General features: G+C 46.2%; 1 protein-coding gene across 1 annotated transcript in view; it reads right to left on the bottom strand.

Moving 5' to 3' along the window:
• Positions 1-18,784, bottom strand: part of lysmd2 (LysM, putative peptidoglycan-binding, domain containing 2) — a 64,321-nt gene that overhangs the window by 16,450 nt on the left and 29,087 nt on the right. Inside the window, exon 2 of the mRNA XM_063065983.1 lies at positions 1,690-2,030. Within this exon, the coding sequence (XP_062922053.1) occupies positions 1,690-2,030 (341 nt within the window). The remainder of the gene's footprint in view (positions 1-1,689; positions 2,031-18,784) is intronic.

Raw genomic sequence — 18,784 nt, 5'->3', positions numbered from 1 at the left:
GGAGGGGATAGGCAGGAAAGGTGAAGAAGGAATAGGGGAAAACACAATGGGTAGTAGGAGGAACCATGAGGGAGGTGATAAGCAGCTGGGAGAGGGGGCAGAGTGACATAGGGATAGAGACTCTGCCCCCTCCCCCAGCTGCCTACCACCTCCTTCATGGTTCTGTCTCCTTCTACTACCCATTGTGTTCTTCCCTATTCCTTCTTCACCTTTCCTGCCTATCACCTCCCTGTTTCCCCTCCCCCTCCCCTTTATCTTTCCCCTTACTGGTTTTTCACCTGGAACCTACCAGCCTTCTCCTTCCCACCCTCCCCCCACCTCCTTTATAGGGCCTCTGCCTCTTCCCTCTACAGTCCTGATGAAGGGTTCCGGCCCGAAACGTTGACTGATCGTTTCCACGGATGCTGCCCGACCTGCTGAGTTCCTCCAGTGTGTTGTGAGAGTTATCCACTCATGCATCGAGTTGAAAAGAATGCGAGCAAATTTTATTCTGTATCACAATTTTTAGGTAGTGATTTGTGAATTACGTAAGGTCAAATTTCTGTAGACTGAATTGGCCTTAATGCAGGAGTTGCCTGTAGATAAATCTACCACCATATCAATCTGTTAGGGACAAGAGCTCGCAAAATTAACTGTTTAATATAGTGAGATCCTTACTCAAACTATAGGACTCACTGGGATGAGGAGAATGTGGCCGGAAAAGTGGGGAAAGAAAATATTTTTATATTTTTCTCGGTCTTTTCCCAGCATTGATAACCTCATTTCCACAGTAACGAAATATTAATCCTAAAATTATAAGTACTGCTCAACAAAATAAATATATATAATTGGTATATAGGAAATATTTTTAACAACCAAGAGGGTGGGCCAGCATTAACAAATTAAGTACAAAACCTTTTTTACTTAAGAAACAAAGTTTATATCTGATCCTCTTAACATGAAAAGGATGGTAGAGATTGCCCGTACTCTGTAAAGCAGAAGATGCTGGAAATGTTCAAGAAGTCAGGCAGCATGCATGAAGGGAAAACAAAGTTCATGTTTCCGGACCTTTTATTTCAGATTTTCAATATTTGCAGCTGCTTGCTTCTCAACAAACAAAGCCAAGGCATCATTTTTTTTTTATCCCTTTACCCTTTCAAACCCTTCACCTTGGAGAGAAGATTCTTCTTAACCAAAAGGATTGATCTGCAGTACAGGTGGGTATAAGGACTTCCATCAATTGGCCAAATTTCACTGAAAATGCAAAATGTCCCATTCTTGTTTCCATAATCCTCACTGTTGACTTATTTGTAGTCTGGCTTAAACAAATACTAATTTAACCAATTATTTGAAAATGTCATCTTCAATGTCACTGAACATCTAAAAGTTCAACTATTAAAATCTGTATTAAGTAGCTTTGATATGTTTTTTTGAGGAATGAAAAGGCAACAGAAATCATTTCAGTAACATCCTCTATTAAATATGTTTCCATGCTGAACATATTACTAATAATCAGTGGCCAAGGGATATATAACTACATAGCATGACATATATCTTTAAAAATAGAAGAATTTTCTCTATTACAGCCTAACACATATTAATTTTCAAAATATTTCAACAGCTTATTTCTAACATCTATACATGGGATAACATCAAAACAGCTGCAGTACAGGTACACATATATTATGCTACTAATTAAAAGACAATTACCCATATTCGTCCTCCTGTATTGTTTTAGCAGCTGCTTGCGTTGACAGTTTAATCTGCAAGTCCAGTCTTTGCAAGTAGTCTTTAGCGGAAAGTTCCCCAGGCTGAATGGGCCTAGTGTCAGGATCTTCTGGACTCGGAGACGAAGAGCTTTCTTCTTCTATATTCAGCGGCCTCTCATTATTGAGAGCATACGTCTCTCTGGATTCATTCTCAGGAGAGTCCAATGAGTTCAGTCCATTAAACAAAGTCCCCTTCTCCGATATGACCGGGATAAGGAGGGTTTTCCTCAGGAATATGCAGTCGCTTGTGAAGAGTTTATTTGCTCTTTTTATTTGCTCCGTCTAGAACAGAATCACGATAAACGTTAACACCTTAGCTGCACGTTTCACAATACTACATCCTTCCCATGTTGTGACATCTACAAAATAAATTATGACTCAAGAGAAGAGCATAGTTTTACTGAATAAATTTAGTCAGTATTCAATGCATATTAAGTTGTTGTAAAACAGTCAAGGTATATTAGACACAATCTTTAACCTTGGAATCCAAACTCAAAAGCAGATTTTAGATTTAGATTCAGAAATACAGCATGGTAGAGATACATGTTCAGGCCCAATGATCTATGCCACCCAAATACACCCACGTGGCCAGTGTCTTTGGAACACGGGAGGAAACTGGAGCCCTCAGAGGAAATCTACGCAATCACATGGAAAATGCACGAAGTCCTTACAGACAGTGGCAGAGTTGAACCTGGGTCACTGGCAACGTAGTAATGTTACACTACCGTTACCTTATCTTGAACCACAAGATTGATGGGATGAAACCACTGCTTAGCTATAAACCTTCCTAATGAATGCAAATTGAGCTACTGGGGAGGGAGAGGCCAGTTTTGGTGAGGAAGCCCCTTAATTATTGTAGTAGAAGTCCCTCAGTAGTAGAAGTCCTCAATTATGTACTGTAGTAGCACACAGTCTATTTAATGGCAGACCACCTCAATACCATGGTCATGTCACCACCTCCAACAATTGGCTGCTCTCGTCTTTGTTTGGATACAGCAACTCAAAGGGCAGCAATCATCATCAAACCCATTGCATCCCGCAGGAGTGAGGAGACAGACCAGGCAGTCTCTCAGTACCTGAAACAGCAGCTGCCAGTCAACAGTCACAGCCTCAGCCCACGACTCGATGCTGAGGGACCACACAACTTGCCCAAGGTCCTCTCTCACAAGCAGTCTCTCCATGCCAATCTGTGTGCAATTCACTGGGTATTGGATATTCACCTTGCAGGCCCAAAAGGGCGTTTTGCTAACTTCAGTTATTTTTAGCACAGCAGCAGAAACTGTCGAAGAATCAGGGTTTGTTGTTCACTGAGGTAAACTCCTCAGCACACCAGCAGACATTGCTCAACGTTCAAAATATTTGTTGTTCAACTCCACTAATATACTTTACTCACCCTCTTGACCTCTAACCAGTACACTTTGATCATCCTTTTGATTTAAACACAATAAACAATGGGGTTCATGTTGGCCTAGTTAAACTATGATCCAATCACAAAGAACAAGAGGGTCCACCTGGCCTAATAAAAAGCTGAGAAACATCACATACCATTAATGCCAATTAATAAAAAAACAGTATAAAGTTTAGAAGGAAATCAAGGTTGGTAGGAGTGACGATGGGAAGATACTAAGGCTAATTTATTCCTTAGCCTTGGATCGTGCATTCTTTGGTATATCTTTCTAGTTTACAAGAATGGTAATTTGTTTGAAAATCTTTGTAAGTTATAAATATGTCAAAAATTACTCCTCAGAAACTAAACTTGCTTCACTTAAAAATAAACTATGTTTTGTCATCTCCTTTAGCTAGAAGTATCTCCTCCCTGGTAGGAGTAGGGCACCCGTCGCTCGAAATAGTGCTTATTGACAGCTAGACTGCTTCAGGAAGACACTTTAAGTGAAGTAAACTAGTCCTTGAAGTGTAGGTTACGTAGCCGGCAACTATGAATATCAATCGAGTCAGGTTATATAAAAACAACGAAACATTCATTAAACACGGATAAACAATAAAAAAAACAAACGAAAACCTTAACTGGAAGTTAACCGCTATGCGGCCATTCAACAAATTGCCACCCGGTACTGGTTCTTAAAGCGATAAATGTGAAAACAGTTCTTAAAGCGGTAAAGTCAAATACAGTTCTTAAAATGGTAAATTCGAAAGTCCAACAGATTTATACATTCAATTGGGACAGACTTCTCTGGAGAAGGATTTCTTCATAGATGCGACTTTCCTGCTGGTTCTGTCCAAAAGGATTCACGATGAAGGAAATAAATGGCTTAAAACAACTGACCTTTCTTCTGGCAAACAAATCCTGCATGAACTACCTTGCTCTTCTGGCAGGAGTTATCTTCGATGCAGGTCGCTACTTCTTCAACGAAGACTCAATAAGGTCGATCCTTTATTAAACTGCCGAACATTCCCTACTTCTCTTAATCCTTCAGGTCTTGTACTTTGATAAAGTCTTCACTCTCCAATACTACTGAAAAGGTACATCAACAAATCTGGCAGAAATGGGTACACTGCCAATCCAGCACTATTGTACCTTACAATAGAACGTAACACTCCGTTTTAAAAATGAAACTGCGTCATTAAACAAATACGCAACGGAACAGAAACCCTGAATAACGTTCTAGCTGGAAAACTAACTGCGGCACCAGGGGTCTTCCCTTTTATACCCGTGGTGAACATGTCATCACGTGACCTCACATCGGCAGGAAAATTACATCAGGTGACCTCCAAAAGACCATTACATCATTCTCACAAGAAAGTCACAAGATCTCCTTGAGGTATGTAACAGTTGATACAGTCTAATCACCCTAAAATTAGGGTACTTCTAAATACCTCTACCAGAAGAGGCTTAAAATCTTGATGTAAGCTTAGCACTCTCGAATGGGTTCACTTAATATCACAATCGCTCGATGTGTGCCAAGAAACTTGCACTCAACGTCAGGAAGACAAAAGAGCTGATTGTGGACTTCAGGAAGGGTAAGACGAGGGAACACATACCAATCTTCATAGAGGGATCAGAAGTGGAGAGAGTGAGCAGTTTCAAGTTCCTGGGTGTCAAGATCTCTGAAGACCTAACCTAGTCCCAACATATCAATGCAGCTATAAAGAAGGCAGGAGAGCGACTATAATTCATTAGGAGTTTGAAGAGATTTGGTACATCAACACAAACACTCAAAAACTTCTATAGATGTACCGTGGAGAGCATTCTGACAGGCTGCATCACTGCTTGGTATGGGGGTGGGGGGGGGCTACTGCACAGGACCGAAAGAAGCTGCAGAGGGTCGTAAATTTAGCCAGCTCTATCTTGAGTACTCACCTACAAAGTACCCAGGATATCTTTAAGGAACAGCGTCTCAGAAGGGTAGCGTCCATTATTAAGGACCCCCAGCACCCAGGGCATGCCCTTTCTCAGGTTTAAAGTACAGCAGCCTGAAGGCACACACTCAGTGATTCAGAAACAGCTTCTTCCCCTCTGCCATCCAATTCCTAAATGGACATTAAACCCATGAACACTACCTTACTTTCTTAATATAGATTATTTCTGATTTTTTGCACAATTTTAAACTATTCAACATACGTATACCGTAATTGATTTACTTATTTACTTTTTTCCTCTTCTTCTATACTATGCATTGCATTGAACTGCTGCTGCCAAATTAACTAATTTCATGACCTATGCCAGTGATAATAAACCTGATTCTCATCTTCCTGGCATCGCGGCGCAGACAGTAATGGATTTCTATGTATACAACAATTATCTGATTCCTTCTTCCTCTCAACCCAACCCTCCCCTCTCCACTGACACCACCTGCCTCCCTTCCCCTCCCACCTCTGATCTCACTTCTCATCCGTGCCAGGTCTTTACCATCCCCTCCGACCTTCAACTCTCTGAGGCAGAGCACTCTGTCCTCAGTAAGGGCCTTACCTTTGTTCCCCTTCACCGACACCTCAGCAAGTTCCGCATTCGCCATGACACTGAACTGTTTTTCCGCCAGCTCCGTCTTTGAGCCTACTTCTTCGGAAAGGACTCTCCCACCCCCACCGATGACCCCTCCTCCCATCTTCAACCCTCCTCCTCTTCATGGACACCCCACTCTGGTCTTCTGCCTGCTCTGGATCTCTTTATTGCTAACTGCCGACGGGACATCAACCGTCTCGACTTCACCGCACCTTGTTCCCATTCCAACCTCACTTCTTCCGAACACTCTGCTCTCCACTCCCTCCGCACTATTCCTAACCTTACTATTAAACCCGCTGATAAGGGGGGTGCTGTTGTAGTCTGGCGTACTGACCTCTACCTTGCCGAGGCACAGTGACAACTCGTTGATACCTCCTCTTATTTACCCTTCGATCATGACCCCACTCAGGAGCACCAGGCCATTGTCTCCCACACCATCACCGACTTTATCCACTCAGGGGATCTCCCATCCACTGGTACCAACCTTATAGTTCCCACACGCCGCACTTCCCGTTTCTACCTCCTACCCAAGATCCACAAACCTGCCTGTCCAGGTAGACCCATTGTCTCAGCTTGCTTCTGCCCCACCGAACTCAATTCTGCATACCTCGACACTGTTTTATCGCCCCCTTGTTCAATCCCTTCTGACCTATGTTCATGACACTTCTCACGCTCTGAAACTTTTCGATGATTTTAAGTTCCCTGGCCCCCATCGCTTTAATTTCACCATGGATGTCCAGTCTCTATATACCTCCATCCCCTACCAGGAAGGTCTCAAAGCTTTCTGCTTCTTTTTGGATTCCAGACCTAAGCAGTTCCCCTCTACCACCACTCTCCTCCGTCCGGCGGAATTGGTCCTTACTCTTAATAATTTCTCCTTTGGCTCCTCCCACTTCCTCCAAACTAAAGGTGTAGCCACGGGCACCCATGTGGATCCCAGCTACGCCTGCCTTTTTGTTGGCTTTGTGGAACAATCCATGTTCCAACCCTATACGGGTATCTGTCCCCCACTTTTCCTTCACTACATTGACGACCGCATTGGCGCTGCTTCCTGCACGCATGCTGAGCTCGTTGCCTTCATTAACTTTGCCTCCAACTTTCAGCCTGCCCTCAAGTTTACCTGGTCCATTTCCAACACCTCCCTCCCCTTTCTTGATCTTGACTATAAGCCTACGGACTCTCACAGCTACCTGGACTATTTCTCTTTCCACCCTGTCTCTTGCAAAAATGACATCCCCTTCTTGCAATTCCTCTTTCTCCGCTGCATCTGCTCTCAGGATGAGGCTTTTCATTCCAGGACGAAGAAGATGTCCTCCTTTTTTAAAGAAAGGGGCTTCCCTTCCTCCACCATCTGCTCTCAAACACATCTCTCCCATTTCACGCACATCTGCTCTCACCCCATCCTCCCGCCACCCCACTAGGAATAGGGTTCCCCTTGTCCTCACCTACCACCTCCCCAGCCTCCGGGTCCAACATATAATTCTCCGTAACTTCTGCCACCTCCAACGGGATCCCACCACTAAGCACATCTTTCCCTCCCCCACTTTCTGCTTTTCGCAGGGATCACGCTCTAGGCGACTCCCTTGTCCATTCGTCCCCCCCATCCCTTCCCACCGATCTCCCTCCCGGCACTTATCCGTGTAAGCGGAACAAGTGCTACACATGTCCTTACACTTCTTCCCTCACCACCATTCAAGGCCCCAAACAGTCCTTCCAGGTGAGGCGACACTTCACCTGTGAGTCGGCTGGGGTGATATACTGTGTCCGGTGCTCCCGATGCGGCCTTCTATATATTGGCGAGACCATTTCGCTGAACACCTATGCTCTGTACGCCAGAGAAAGCGGGATCTCCCAGTGGCCACACATTTTAATTCCACATCCCATTGCCATTCTGATATGTCTATCCACAGCCTCCTCTACTGTCAAGATCAGCCACACTCAGGCTGGAGGAACAACACCTTATATTCCGCCTGGGTAGCCTCCAACCTGATGGCATGAACATCGACTTCTCTAACTTCCATTAATGCCCCACCTCCCCTTCATACCCCATCCCCTATTTATTTATTTTTTCTTCTCTCTCTCTCTCTTCCCCCCCCTTTTTTGTTCTCTCTTTTTTCTCCCTCTGTCCCTCTCACTATAACTCCTTGCCCATCCTCTGGGTTCCCCCCTCACTTCTTTCTGCCTAGACCTCCCGTCTCATGATCCTCTCCCTTCTCCAGCCTCGTATCCCTTTTGCCAATCAACTTTCCAGCTCTTAGCTCCATCCCTCCCCCTCCCACATTCAAATCTCTTACTATCTCTTCCTTCAGTTAGTCCTGACGAAGGGTCTCGGTCCGAAACGCTGACTGTACCTCTTCCTAGAGATGCTGCACGGCCTGCTGCATTCACCAGCAGTTTTTGTGTGTGTTATCTGACTGTTGTACATTGATTCCATTAGTATTCCAGCTCACAGGAATGCAGGTTGAGCGCTAAGATATCAGAGTATATGGAAAGTGTTCACTAAAAGAGCACGTAAAGTAAAAAGAAACTTATGGAAGAATAAATAACAGACATCCCACCTCCCCCGGAAGTTCCGGGAGTCTCCTGGATATCGATAGTGGCTCCCTGACGCCCGGAAATTATATACAATATCCCAGAAACAGATTTTTTTGAGAGAGAGAGCGAGCATCCTGATTGGTCTCTCTTCATGCTAAGAGTGGTCCCTAACCATCGGGCTGCGAGGAAACCGTATGATTTGGCGATATGAGTCAGCTGCACCTTTCCTCATTCCCTGTCACGCCCACTGTTGAATTTTAACGCACGCGAGGTCATCAGTGACCCAAGACGTGCAAAGGAATGGGTCCGTGACATATTTGTGAATGTCCCCGGTGAATCTTCCATGTCAGCGCGGGAAAAAGATCAACTCCTTGAGCTTGCAAATGACAGCAGGCTGAAAAGTATGTTTGACATAACATCTCTGCCAGCATTCTGGATCAAAGTCAAGGCTGAATATCCTGGTATAGCCACGAAAGCACTGAAAACGTTCAACATATTTCCAACATATTTCTGCGAAGCGGAGTTTTCTGCAAAGAATGCAACGAAAACTAAATTGCAGAATAGACTGGACATAAGGAGCCCCCTTCGAGTATGGCTGTCTCCCATCACCCCTCAATAGGACTGTCTTGTTGCAGGAAAACAAGCCCAGGGCTCCCACTGATTCAGCGATATTGGTGTGTTGCAATGATTTTATATGTTGTTACGTACCCCGTAACTGGGTTGCCAAACCAGCAGAAATGGATCACTCAGTTGGAGTCTGGAGTACTAGAACTAAGAAAGTTTTATTAAAGAAACAAGCAACACATTAATCGAAAGGATAATAAATGCAACAGTTCAGCGATGATAAACGCACATGTGCACAGAATTAAGATAACAGCATCAATCAAGCTCTATCGTTGTCTAGGGGTAAATGACCAATTTCAAAATGACTCAAAGTTCAGTCCAGTTCAGTTCGCAGTAATCGTTGCCATGGCGATGGACAAGGTGGGGGAAGAGAGACAGAGAGAACAGGAACAACTGATCATTCAGAACGGCTTCACTCACAGACCAGCGGGATGGCTCACAAGCAACTTTTGGGCGGGTCCTTGGTGATGTCACCTGAGGTCACCGACTGTGACCCCTCCTCCAGATGCGGTCGATCCTCTGCAGTGAACCCGGCACCCAGGCAAGGGCGGACACACACCGGGTTCCCGCTGATCGTACCTTTCCACCCTTGTCGTTGTCTGATGCTTCTCACCCACTCGTGAGAGGCGCACCGCTTCCAGGGTCTCGTTACCTCGGGTGGCGTGTGTGTCTGTCTTAGCGAACCTGTCCCTTTTTATCCCCCTGCTAGGGTATCGCCTGTCCATCACTTCAAACAGTTCAGGGTTCAAAGGGGGGGAGCCGCTCCAGACAGCTCTCTCTCCCACATCCCTTCATTACACATCTCCAGACGCTGCTCCATTGTTCCTTATCTCTCCTTCCCCTGAGGGCAGGTGGCAGACCAACTGCTGATGCCACTGATGCTAACCCAGGCCAGCAAACATCTTAACTTTATGTGTATTCTCGTAACACTTCCCCCCTTTAAGGATTTTTACCGGGAGGTAAAAATTACAAACATGACTACATTATCGGATACATACACAATATACATCTTTAACAGTTATTTAGCTAATACAGAGAATTTGAAGCTGTCAACACCTTGACAGACAGTCATCACATTTTCTGTTCCTTTTACACGTGTTATTAATAATCCCTTAGACCAGGCTCCAACTCAGCAAACTTCATAGTGGCCAAAAACACTGATGAATTGCGACCAATGTAACCTCTCATTTGGTTTTGTCCCGGACCACAACAACAAGGGTCGTCCCATTCCGACTCAATTTTCTCTCGCAAGGGCTTAGTAGGAGGGGGACGAGTATTGACCGCAGAGTTATTGCAAAACTTCCTGCAGTACCCCACCATCTCCAAAAGCCTTCTGAGGGCCCTCTTGTCTGTCGGGGTTGGGAGGTCAGCGATAGCCTGCACTGTAGCTTGCATCGCTGCCAGCTGCCCCTGTGTCACCACAATTCCCAGGTAAGTGACCCTCATGTGGCCGAATTCATTTTTTTCAAGGTTCACTATCAAACTGGCTTCAGACAGCCGTGTTAAATTGCCAATACACACCTCTGTGTTCATCAGCCCTTTAGTCACTGAATTACTCGAAAAATATGGGTGTTGTTTACTTGGCTGCCCTATTGTAACCACAATCACCCAACGTCCCAGTTCTTTGCATTTCCTCGGGACAATCAAGCACATGGGTGCGAGTCGTTTAATTACTCCTTCGGGGATTAAGGGAGAGACCTTATCAGTAGACCTGGCCAAAACAATAGCCTTCTCCCATCTGACCGATCCCATCCTAATCTTTTCAAAATGGTTCTTTTCTCTTAACAGGGGGCCCCTAGCTTCATTGATTTCCACGCTAACACCGACTAGGTTTGTTAGCATATCAAAAGCCGGTGACCGTCTCAGTTCGCGTCGGTCATGATCAATAACATTTTTCCCCCTGGGCAGCCGGTAAATCTCTTTCATGATTCCACCAACTGTTTCCTCCAGCACCGCCAAATGTCCACCGGGGGGTACCTCGTGGGCCATGTTAAAAACCTCATCCCCATAACTCTTTTGCACCACCCCCCATTCCTCATCTGCAGGTACTGTACTTGATTTCCCTTTCTTCCTTAGCACTTCCTCCTCCGCACAATAGCTTGTCAAGGCTGTGTCAGAGAGAGCGGTCTCAGCAAAAACCATCAGCCCCTCGTCTCGCTCCTGCGTCTGCACAAATTCTTTCCTGGCTACTGCTACGTCCGTCCCAGCTCCCTCACTACCTCTTATCTCACTACACCCTGTCTCATACAAGGTTGGCAGAAATGTTTCAGCCAAATTCACCATCGCGGGCGGGGCCTCCATGCTGGCAGGCTGACCCGTCAATCTCACGACTGGGAACACGATTCCTCCGGCGATGTCATTACCGAGCAAGACTTCCACGTCTTTCATCGGTAATTCGGACCTCACCCCGATCGTGACTAGTCCAGAGACCAGGTTGCTCTGTAAATGTATCTGGTGCAAAGGGACTGACTCTGTCCCTTCCCCAACACCCTTGACCTCTACCTCCCCAGTCTGGGTCTCTGAGCTAAACTCTAATACACTCTTCAGTATTAGTGACTGACACGCTCCCGTGTCTCTCCAGATCCGCACTGGAACTGGTTTTAACCTCTTTTTCACTGACACCAGTCCGGCCGAGATAAACCTCTCGCGCCCTTCCTGGACTTTTTCAGACCTGTCCTTCCCTAGCGGTTCGCTTAACAGCTCAATACAGCCATTCAAAATTTCCGCTTTTCCTTTCCCCGTCTCCTTCCTTGGGGCAAAGCACCTGGACGCAAAGTGTCCGACTTTCCCACAATTATAACAGACGACCCCAGGAGACTTCCTACCAGACTGCTCCCGGCCTACCTTATCCTTTTCACTAGTCCCCGGCTTACTTTCTGACTTTTCCGGTGGACTCTCCCCGCCATCCTGACTACCCTTCTGGTAGCCTTTACTCGGGGCAACCTTCATTTTATGCGTCAACGCATACTCATCCGCTAACTTAGCAGTTGCGGCTAACGTGGCTGCCTCCTTCTCATCGAGGTAGGGTCTCATACCCTCAGGGACACAACCTTTAAACTGCTCAATCAGAATCAGCTGCAGCAGTCTGTCATAATCCCCCTCTACCCCTTTCGAGGCGCACCAACGCTCACAATATGTTTGCATCTCGCGAGCAAACTCCAAATACGTGCGGTCCCACCGCTTCCTCGCATTCCGGAACCTCTGCCGGTATGCCTCCGGGACCAACTCATAAATCCTGAGGATGGCCTCCTTCACCACCTCATACTTCTGGGCATCTTCCGCGGATAAAGCGGAGTAAGCTTGTTGGGCCTTTCCTTTCAGTACACTCTGAAGTAAAACAACCCACTTATCCCTCGGCCATTCCTGACTTATAGCCACCTTTTCGAAGTGGAGAAAGTACCGATCCACATCGGTATCGTCAAATGGGGGAACCAGCCTAACCTCCTGGGTCGCCCGGAACCCTCCACCTTGGTTCGGCACGAGCCCCTGCTCGGCCCTTATCTTTAACTTCTCCAGCTCAAGTTCCCTTTCCCTCTGTTTCTCCTCTCTCTCCAACTGTCTGTCCCTCTCTCTCTCTTCTCTCTCCAACTGTCTTTCTCTCTCTTGCCTTTCTACCTCTTTCTCTCTCTCTCGCCTTTCTACCTCTTTCTCTCTCTCTCGCCTTTCTAACTCTTTCTCTCTCTCCCGCCTTTCTAACTCTCTCTCTTTCTCCCGCCTTTCTAACTCTCTCTCTTTCTCCCGCCTTTCTAACTCTCTCTCTTTCTCCTGCCTTTCTAACTCTCTCTCTTTCTCCTGCCTTTCTAACTGCTTCTCTTCGTGTTCTAACTGCCGTACCCGGAACTCGTGCTCGAGTCTCAGTTTTTCAAGCTGTACCTGTACCGCGTCTCCAGCAGGTTTTTCAATAGACACCACCCCCAGCTCACCTTGGGGAAACACACCTTTAGATACATAGTGCTCTACAATAGCTCTGTGTATCTCCTCTCTCCTCATTGTCGACTTCACCTTAGCAAGATTCACCCGTTTGGCCACAGCTATCAATTCCGATTTCCTGGCATCCTCTAATGCCTCCAAGGTCGGCGCCTTTATAAATTCCTCAACCTCCATTTCTGCTGTTTGTCTTTTCTTTCTTTCGGGAATTTTAACCCAATCAATTTACTCCGTCCCAAATTTAGCGTTCAAAATCCCGGACGAGCCCCCACTTATGTTACGTACCCCGTAACTGGGTTGCCAAACCAGCAGAAATGGATCACTCAGTTGGAGTCTGGAGTACTAGAACTAAGAAAGTTTTATTAAAGAAACAAGCAACACATTAATCGAAAGGATAATAAATGCAACAGTTCAGCGATGATAAACGCACATGTGCACAGAATTAAGATAACAGCATCAATCAAGCTCTATCGTTGTCTAGGGGTAAATGACCAATTTCAAAATGACTCAAAGTTCAGTCCAGTTCAGTTCGCAGTAATCGTTGCCATGGCGATGGACAAGGTGGGGGAAGAGAGACAGAGAGAACAGGAACAACTGATCATTCAGAACGGCTTCACTCACAGACCAGCGGGATGGCTCACAAGCAACTTTTGGGCGGGTCCTTGGTGATGTCACCTGAGGTCACCGACTGTGACCCCTCCTCCAGATGCGGTCGATCCTCTGCAGTGAACCCGGCACCCAGGCAAGGGCGGACACACACCGGGTTCCCGCTGATCGTACCTTTCCACCCTTGTCGTTGTCTGATGCTTCTCACCCACTCGTGAGAGGCGCACCGCTTCCAGGGTCTCGTTACCTCGGGTGGCGTGTGTGTCTGTCTTAGCGAACCTGTCCCTTTTTATCCCCCTGCTGGGGTATCGCCTGTCCATCACTTCAAACAGTTCAGGGTTCAAAGGGGGGGAGCCGCTCCAGACAGCTCTCTCTCCCACATCCCTTCATTACACATCTCCAGACGCTGCTCCATTGTTCCTTATCTCTCCTTCCCCTGAGGGCAGGTGGCAGACCAACTGCTGATGCCACTGATGCTAGCCCAGGCCAGCAAACATCTTAATTTTATGTGTATTCTCGTAACAATGTTCATACGAGGAAAATATGCGCTGTGTGTTTAATATCTAAACGTTACTTAAAATGTTATGATGCTATTGACTTATAAGTGACTTATAATTCAGTGGTGTCCAACCTCCGAGCTGCGAAGAATACAGCAGTACAGCGGTGGCCAGAACGCACCCAACACATCTTTAAGAAAAAAGCTGAAATAAACAAGCTGATTAATTAGGTGCCGCCCGGCATGTAAATGTCGGCCCAGATCAGAGGCAATTGCCGATTGCGTCGTCTCTGATCTAGGCCGACATTTATGTGCCAGGCGGCACCTAATCAATTAGCTTGTTTATTTCGGCTTTTTTCTTAAAGATGTGCTGGGTGAGTTCTAGCCACCACTGCATTCTTCGCAGCCTGGAGGTTTGGCACCACTGTTATAATTGACTTATCACTATATTCATGCGAGGAAACTTGAGGGGTTAGATTAGACTGACACAGTTATGTGATGTACAGCAAACCCTTAACATAAGCTGTCTCACAAATTCATGGTAGAGCTCACCATGGACATAAATGAGCTGGTAAATGAGTTCAGGAAGCGGAGTGGAATACACGCCCCTGTCTGTATCAATGGTGCTGAGATGAAGACAGTTGAGAGCTTCAAGTTCTGAGATGTAAATATCCCCAAGAATTTGTCTTAGTCCAGCCATGTAGACACTATGGCCAAAGAAAATGCACATCAGCACCTCTACTGCCTTAGAAGGGTAAGGAAAATATCCTGATGACCAATTTTTATTGATGTACCATCATTATGGACCCCCACCACAGAGGACATGCCCTCTTCTCAATACTACTATCTCATAGGAGGTACAGGAGCCTGAAGGCACACACACTCAATGTTTGAGGAACAGCTTCTTCCCCTCCGCTCTCACATTTCTGAACAGTCAATGAACCCATGAACGCAACCTCTCTGAGGTAGCTCAAAGAAAACAGGATGCAGATTATAGTATTGCATTTGCAGAGAGTACAGTGTGGGTATTAAAACTGGAATTGATTTGTTATTGTCAAATGTACCTAGATACAGTGAAAAGCTTGCATTGTATACTGTTCATACCGATCAAATCACTGAGGTAGAACAAGGTAAAACAATAACAATGCAAAATAAAGTGTAGCAGCTACAGAGAAAGTGCAGCACAGTTAAACAATGAAGTGCAAGGTCGTCACGAAAATGTTGGAAGAACTCAATAGGTCAGGCAGCATCTATGGAAAAGAGTAAACAGTTGACGTTTTGGGCCGAGACCCTTCTTCCAGACTGAGAAGGAAGGGGAAGTTGTCTGAATAAAAAATGAGGGGGGACAGGTGAGAGACTAGTTGGATAGTGACAGGTGAAGCCAGATGGGTGCGAAAGAATCTGACAGGAGAGGAGAGTGGACAAAAGCAGAAAGAGAAGGAGGAGGGTACCTGGGGGAAGTAATAGGCAGGTGAGAAGAAGTGAAAGGTCCGAGAGGGGAATACAGGTATGGAGGGGGAACGTGCTCACTGGAAGGAGAAATCAATATTCACGCCATCAGGTTGGAGGGTACCCGGATGGAATACAAGGTGTTGCTCCTTCACCCTGAGGTAATCATGAGCTAGATTGTGAGACAAATAAAGTTGCAAGGATTATGATGTGGAGAATGGGAGTTCAAGAGTATACTTTTTAGCATATAATTGGCTCATGTTCTCAAGTTGTTATAACTTCTGCCCTATGGGAAAGTGGAGAAGAGAGAATGACCAAGGTGGGAGGGGTCCTTGATTATGTTCACTGCTTTCCAGTGCAGCTGGCAGTGTTGACAAAGTTAATGGAGGGGAGGCTGGTTTGTACAATGGCCTGGGATGCATTCTCATTTTTCAGCCCATTATTCTAGCTGGTCGAGATCCCACTGCATGCTCTGATAGTCTTCCTCAGTGTCCACCACACCCCCAAACTCGGTGTCATCCAGAGATTTGCTGATCCAGTGAACCATATTATCATGCTGATCATTGATGTAGATGACAAACAATAACCGATCCAGCACCAATCACTGTGGCACTCCACTAGTCACAGGCCTCCAATCAGAGAGGTATTTACTACCACTCTCTGGCTTCTCCCACAAAGCCAATGTCTAATGTAATTTCCTACTTCATCTTGAATGCCATGCGACTGAACCTTCTTGACTAACCTCCTAAGTGGGACCTGTAAAATGCCTTGCTAAAGTCCATGTAGACAACATCCACTGCCTTACCTTCATCAACTTTCCCTGGTAAATCCCTCGTAAACCTCCATGAGATTAGTTAGACACAAACTACCCATACGATGCCGTGTTGACTATCCCTCGTCCATGTCTATCCAATTACTCATATATCTGGTCCCTCAGAATACCTTTCAATAACTTCCCCACTACTGATATCAGGTTCACAGGACTATAATTTCCTAGTTTATTTTAAAGTTATAAAATTAAATAACAAGAACCCACCCTAAATAAAGCATTTCTATCAATAATGGAGTTTGGATTAATGCAATGTATGTTTTTGCTTTGTCAGAGCAAGAAAGATATGCTTTGAATTTACTGCTTTATTACTCAGAGAAAGTTGACTAGCTAGTCCTCTCACTATCTGCAGCAGTTGGTCACTACAGACACCAAACAGTAAAGTTACCAGAACAATACAAGCTTAAGCAGTTGTTTTATTATCAGTAAAAATTAAGTGTGACATTATAACGCCTTACATACAAACAGTTTATAATCACAAGAGATTCTGCAGATGATGGAAATCCAAAGGAACAGACACAAAATGCTGGAGGATCTCAACAGGACAGGCGGTATCTTTGGAAATTAACAAACTGTCAATGTTTCAGGATGAGACCCTTCTTCAGGACTGCAAAGGAAGCGGGACAGCACCTGAATGAAAAAAGGTGGGGGGAGGAGAAGGAGGATAGCTCAAAGATGATAGGTGAAGCCAGGTGGGTGGTAAAAGGGCTAATGAAGAAGGAATCTGATAGGAGAGGAGAGTGGACTTTGGGAGAAAGGGAAGGAGGAGGGACAAAGGGAGGTGACAGGCAGGAGAGCAGAAGAGGCAAAAGGCCAGAGTGGAGGCTACACAGACATGTCAGTCCATGGCTTCCTCTTTTGCCACAATGAGGTCTCAGGATTGAGGACCAACACCTCATATTCTGTCTGGATAGCCTCCAACATGTTGGCATGAATATCGATTTCTCCTTCCGGTAAAATTTTTCTCCCTCCCTCTTCTTCGATTCCCCACACTGGCCTCTTCTCTGTGGATTGTCACCTTGTCGTGGTGGAGAAACTTGTGTGGTCCTGTGATCCCGAGAGCAATACCACCTGGAACTATGCTCCTGGTAGGGTCACCCATGGCGGTAAGGTGGAGGATGAGGTCCCTGACAAAGAACAATCCAACCAAGACCTCAATGGTGGAACAGGCGGACAAAGTTACTTCGAACTCAACAGCTGTGAAGGCGGATGAAGGCTCCAACAAATCCATCAGCTCCAATCGTCGTGGTTTCCATGCCACTGGAATCAGTTGATTGATTTGTGAAGTATCGTGTGCTTCTTGGAGTGCAACATCAAGTACACGTTGAACAAATACACGCACAGGCGTCTTTGCTCTGTGGGCCACTTCTTCAGGACGAAGACCGTCATCCTTGACCTCAAGGGGTAGCCACGACGACGACTCTTCTCTGCACCTGCCTATCATCTCCCCCTGTTGCCCCTCTTCCTTCCCCTTCTCCTACGGTCCACTCTCCTCTCCTATCAGATTCCTTCTTCTCCAGCCCTTGATCTTTCCAACCAACCTGGCTTTACCCGTCACCTTCCAGCTAGTCCACCTTCCCCTCCCCCCACCTCTTTATTCTGGCATCTTCCCCCTTCCTTTCCAGTCCTGAAGAAGGGTTTTGGCCTGAAACATCAATTCTTTATTCATTTCGCCTGAGCTGCTCCAGAATTTTGTATGTGTTACAGTACTAAAATCTGGTTTTTGACTTCCATACTATGATACAAATGCTACTCATGGTATCCAGGATTCACAACTATTAGTGGAATGCATTCCCATGGAGGTTAAAGGTTTACTGTAAATTGAGCAGGATGTATGCCTCCCTTGGTACTGTACCTACCCATTTCGATGTAAAACTCACAACACGCAGGAGGAACTCAGCGGGTCGGACATCATCCGTGGAAAAGATCGGTTGACGTTTCGGACCGGAACCTTTCATCAGGACTGTAGAGGGAAGAGGCAGAGGCCCTATAAAGAAGGTGGGGGAAGGGTGGGAAGGAGAAGGCTGGTAGATTCCAGGTGAAAAACCAGTAAGGGGAAAGATAAAGGGGTGGGGGAGGGGAGCAGGGAGGTGACAGGCAGGAAAGGTGAAGAAGGATAGGGGAAAACACAATGGGTAGTAGAAGGAGGCAGAACCATGAGGGAGGTGATACGCAGCTGGGGGAGGGGGCAGAGTGACATAGGGATAGGGGAAGGGAGGGGGAGGGAATTACCAGAAGTTGGAGAATTCTATGTCCATACCAAGGGGCTGGAGACTACCTAGACTGTATATGAGGTGATGCTCCTCCAACCTGAGTTTAGCCTCATCATGGCAGTAGAGGAGGCCATGTATGGACATATCTGGATGGGAGTGGGAAGCAGAGTTGAAGTGGGTGGCTACAGGGAGATCCTGTCTGTTTTGGCAGACAGAGCGGAGGTGCTGGATGAAGCGGTCCCCCAATCTGCGTCAGGTTTCACCGATGTAGAGGAGGCCACACCGGGAGCACTGGATGCAAGAGATGACCCCAACAGACTCACAAGTGAAGTATTGCCTCACCTGGAAGGACTGTTTGGGGCCCTGAATGGTGGCAAGAGAGGAGGTGCAGGGACA

Source organism: Mobula hypostoma, chromosome 13 (genome assembly GCF_963921235.1).
Source record: "Mobula hypostoma chromosome 13, sMobHyp1.1, whole genome shotgun sequence".
NCBI lineage: Eukaryota > Metazoa > Chordata > Chondrichthyes > Myliobatiformes > Myliobatidae > Mobula > Mobula hypostoma.
This window is presented reverse-complemented; position numbering and strand designations above follow the sequence as displayed.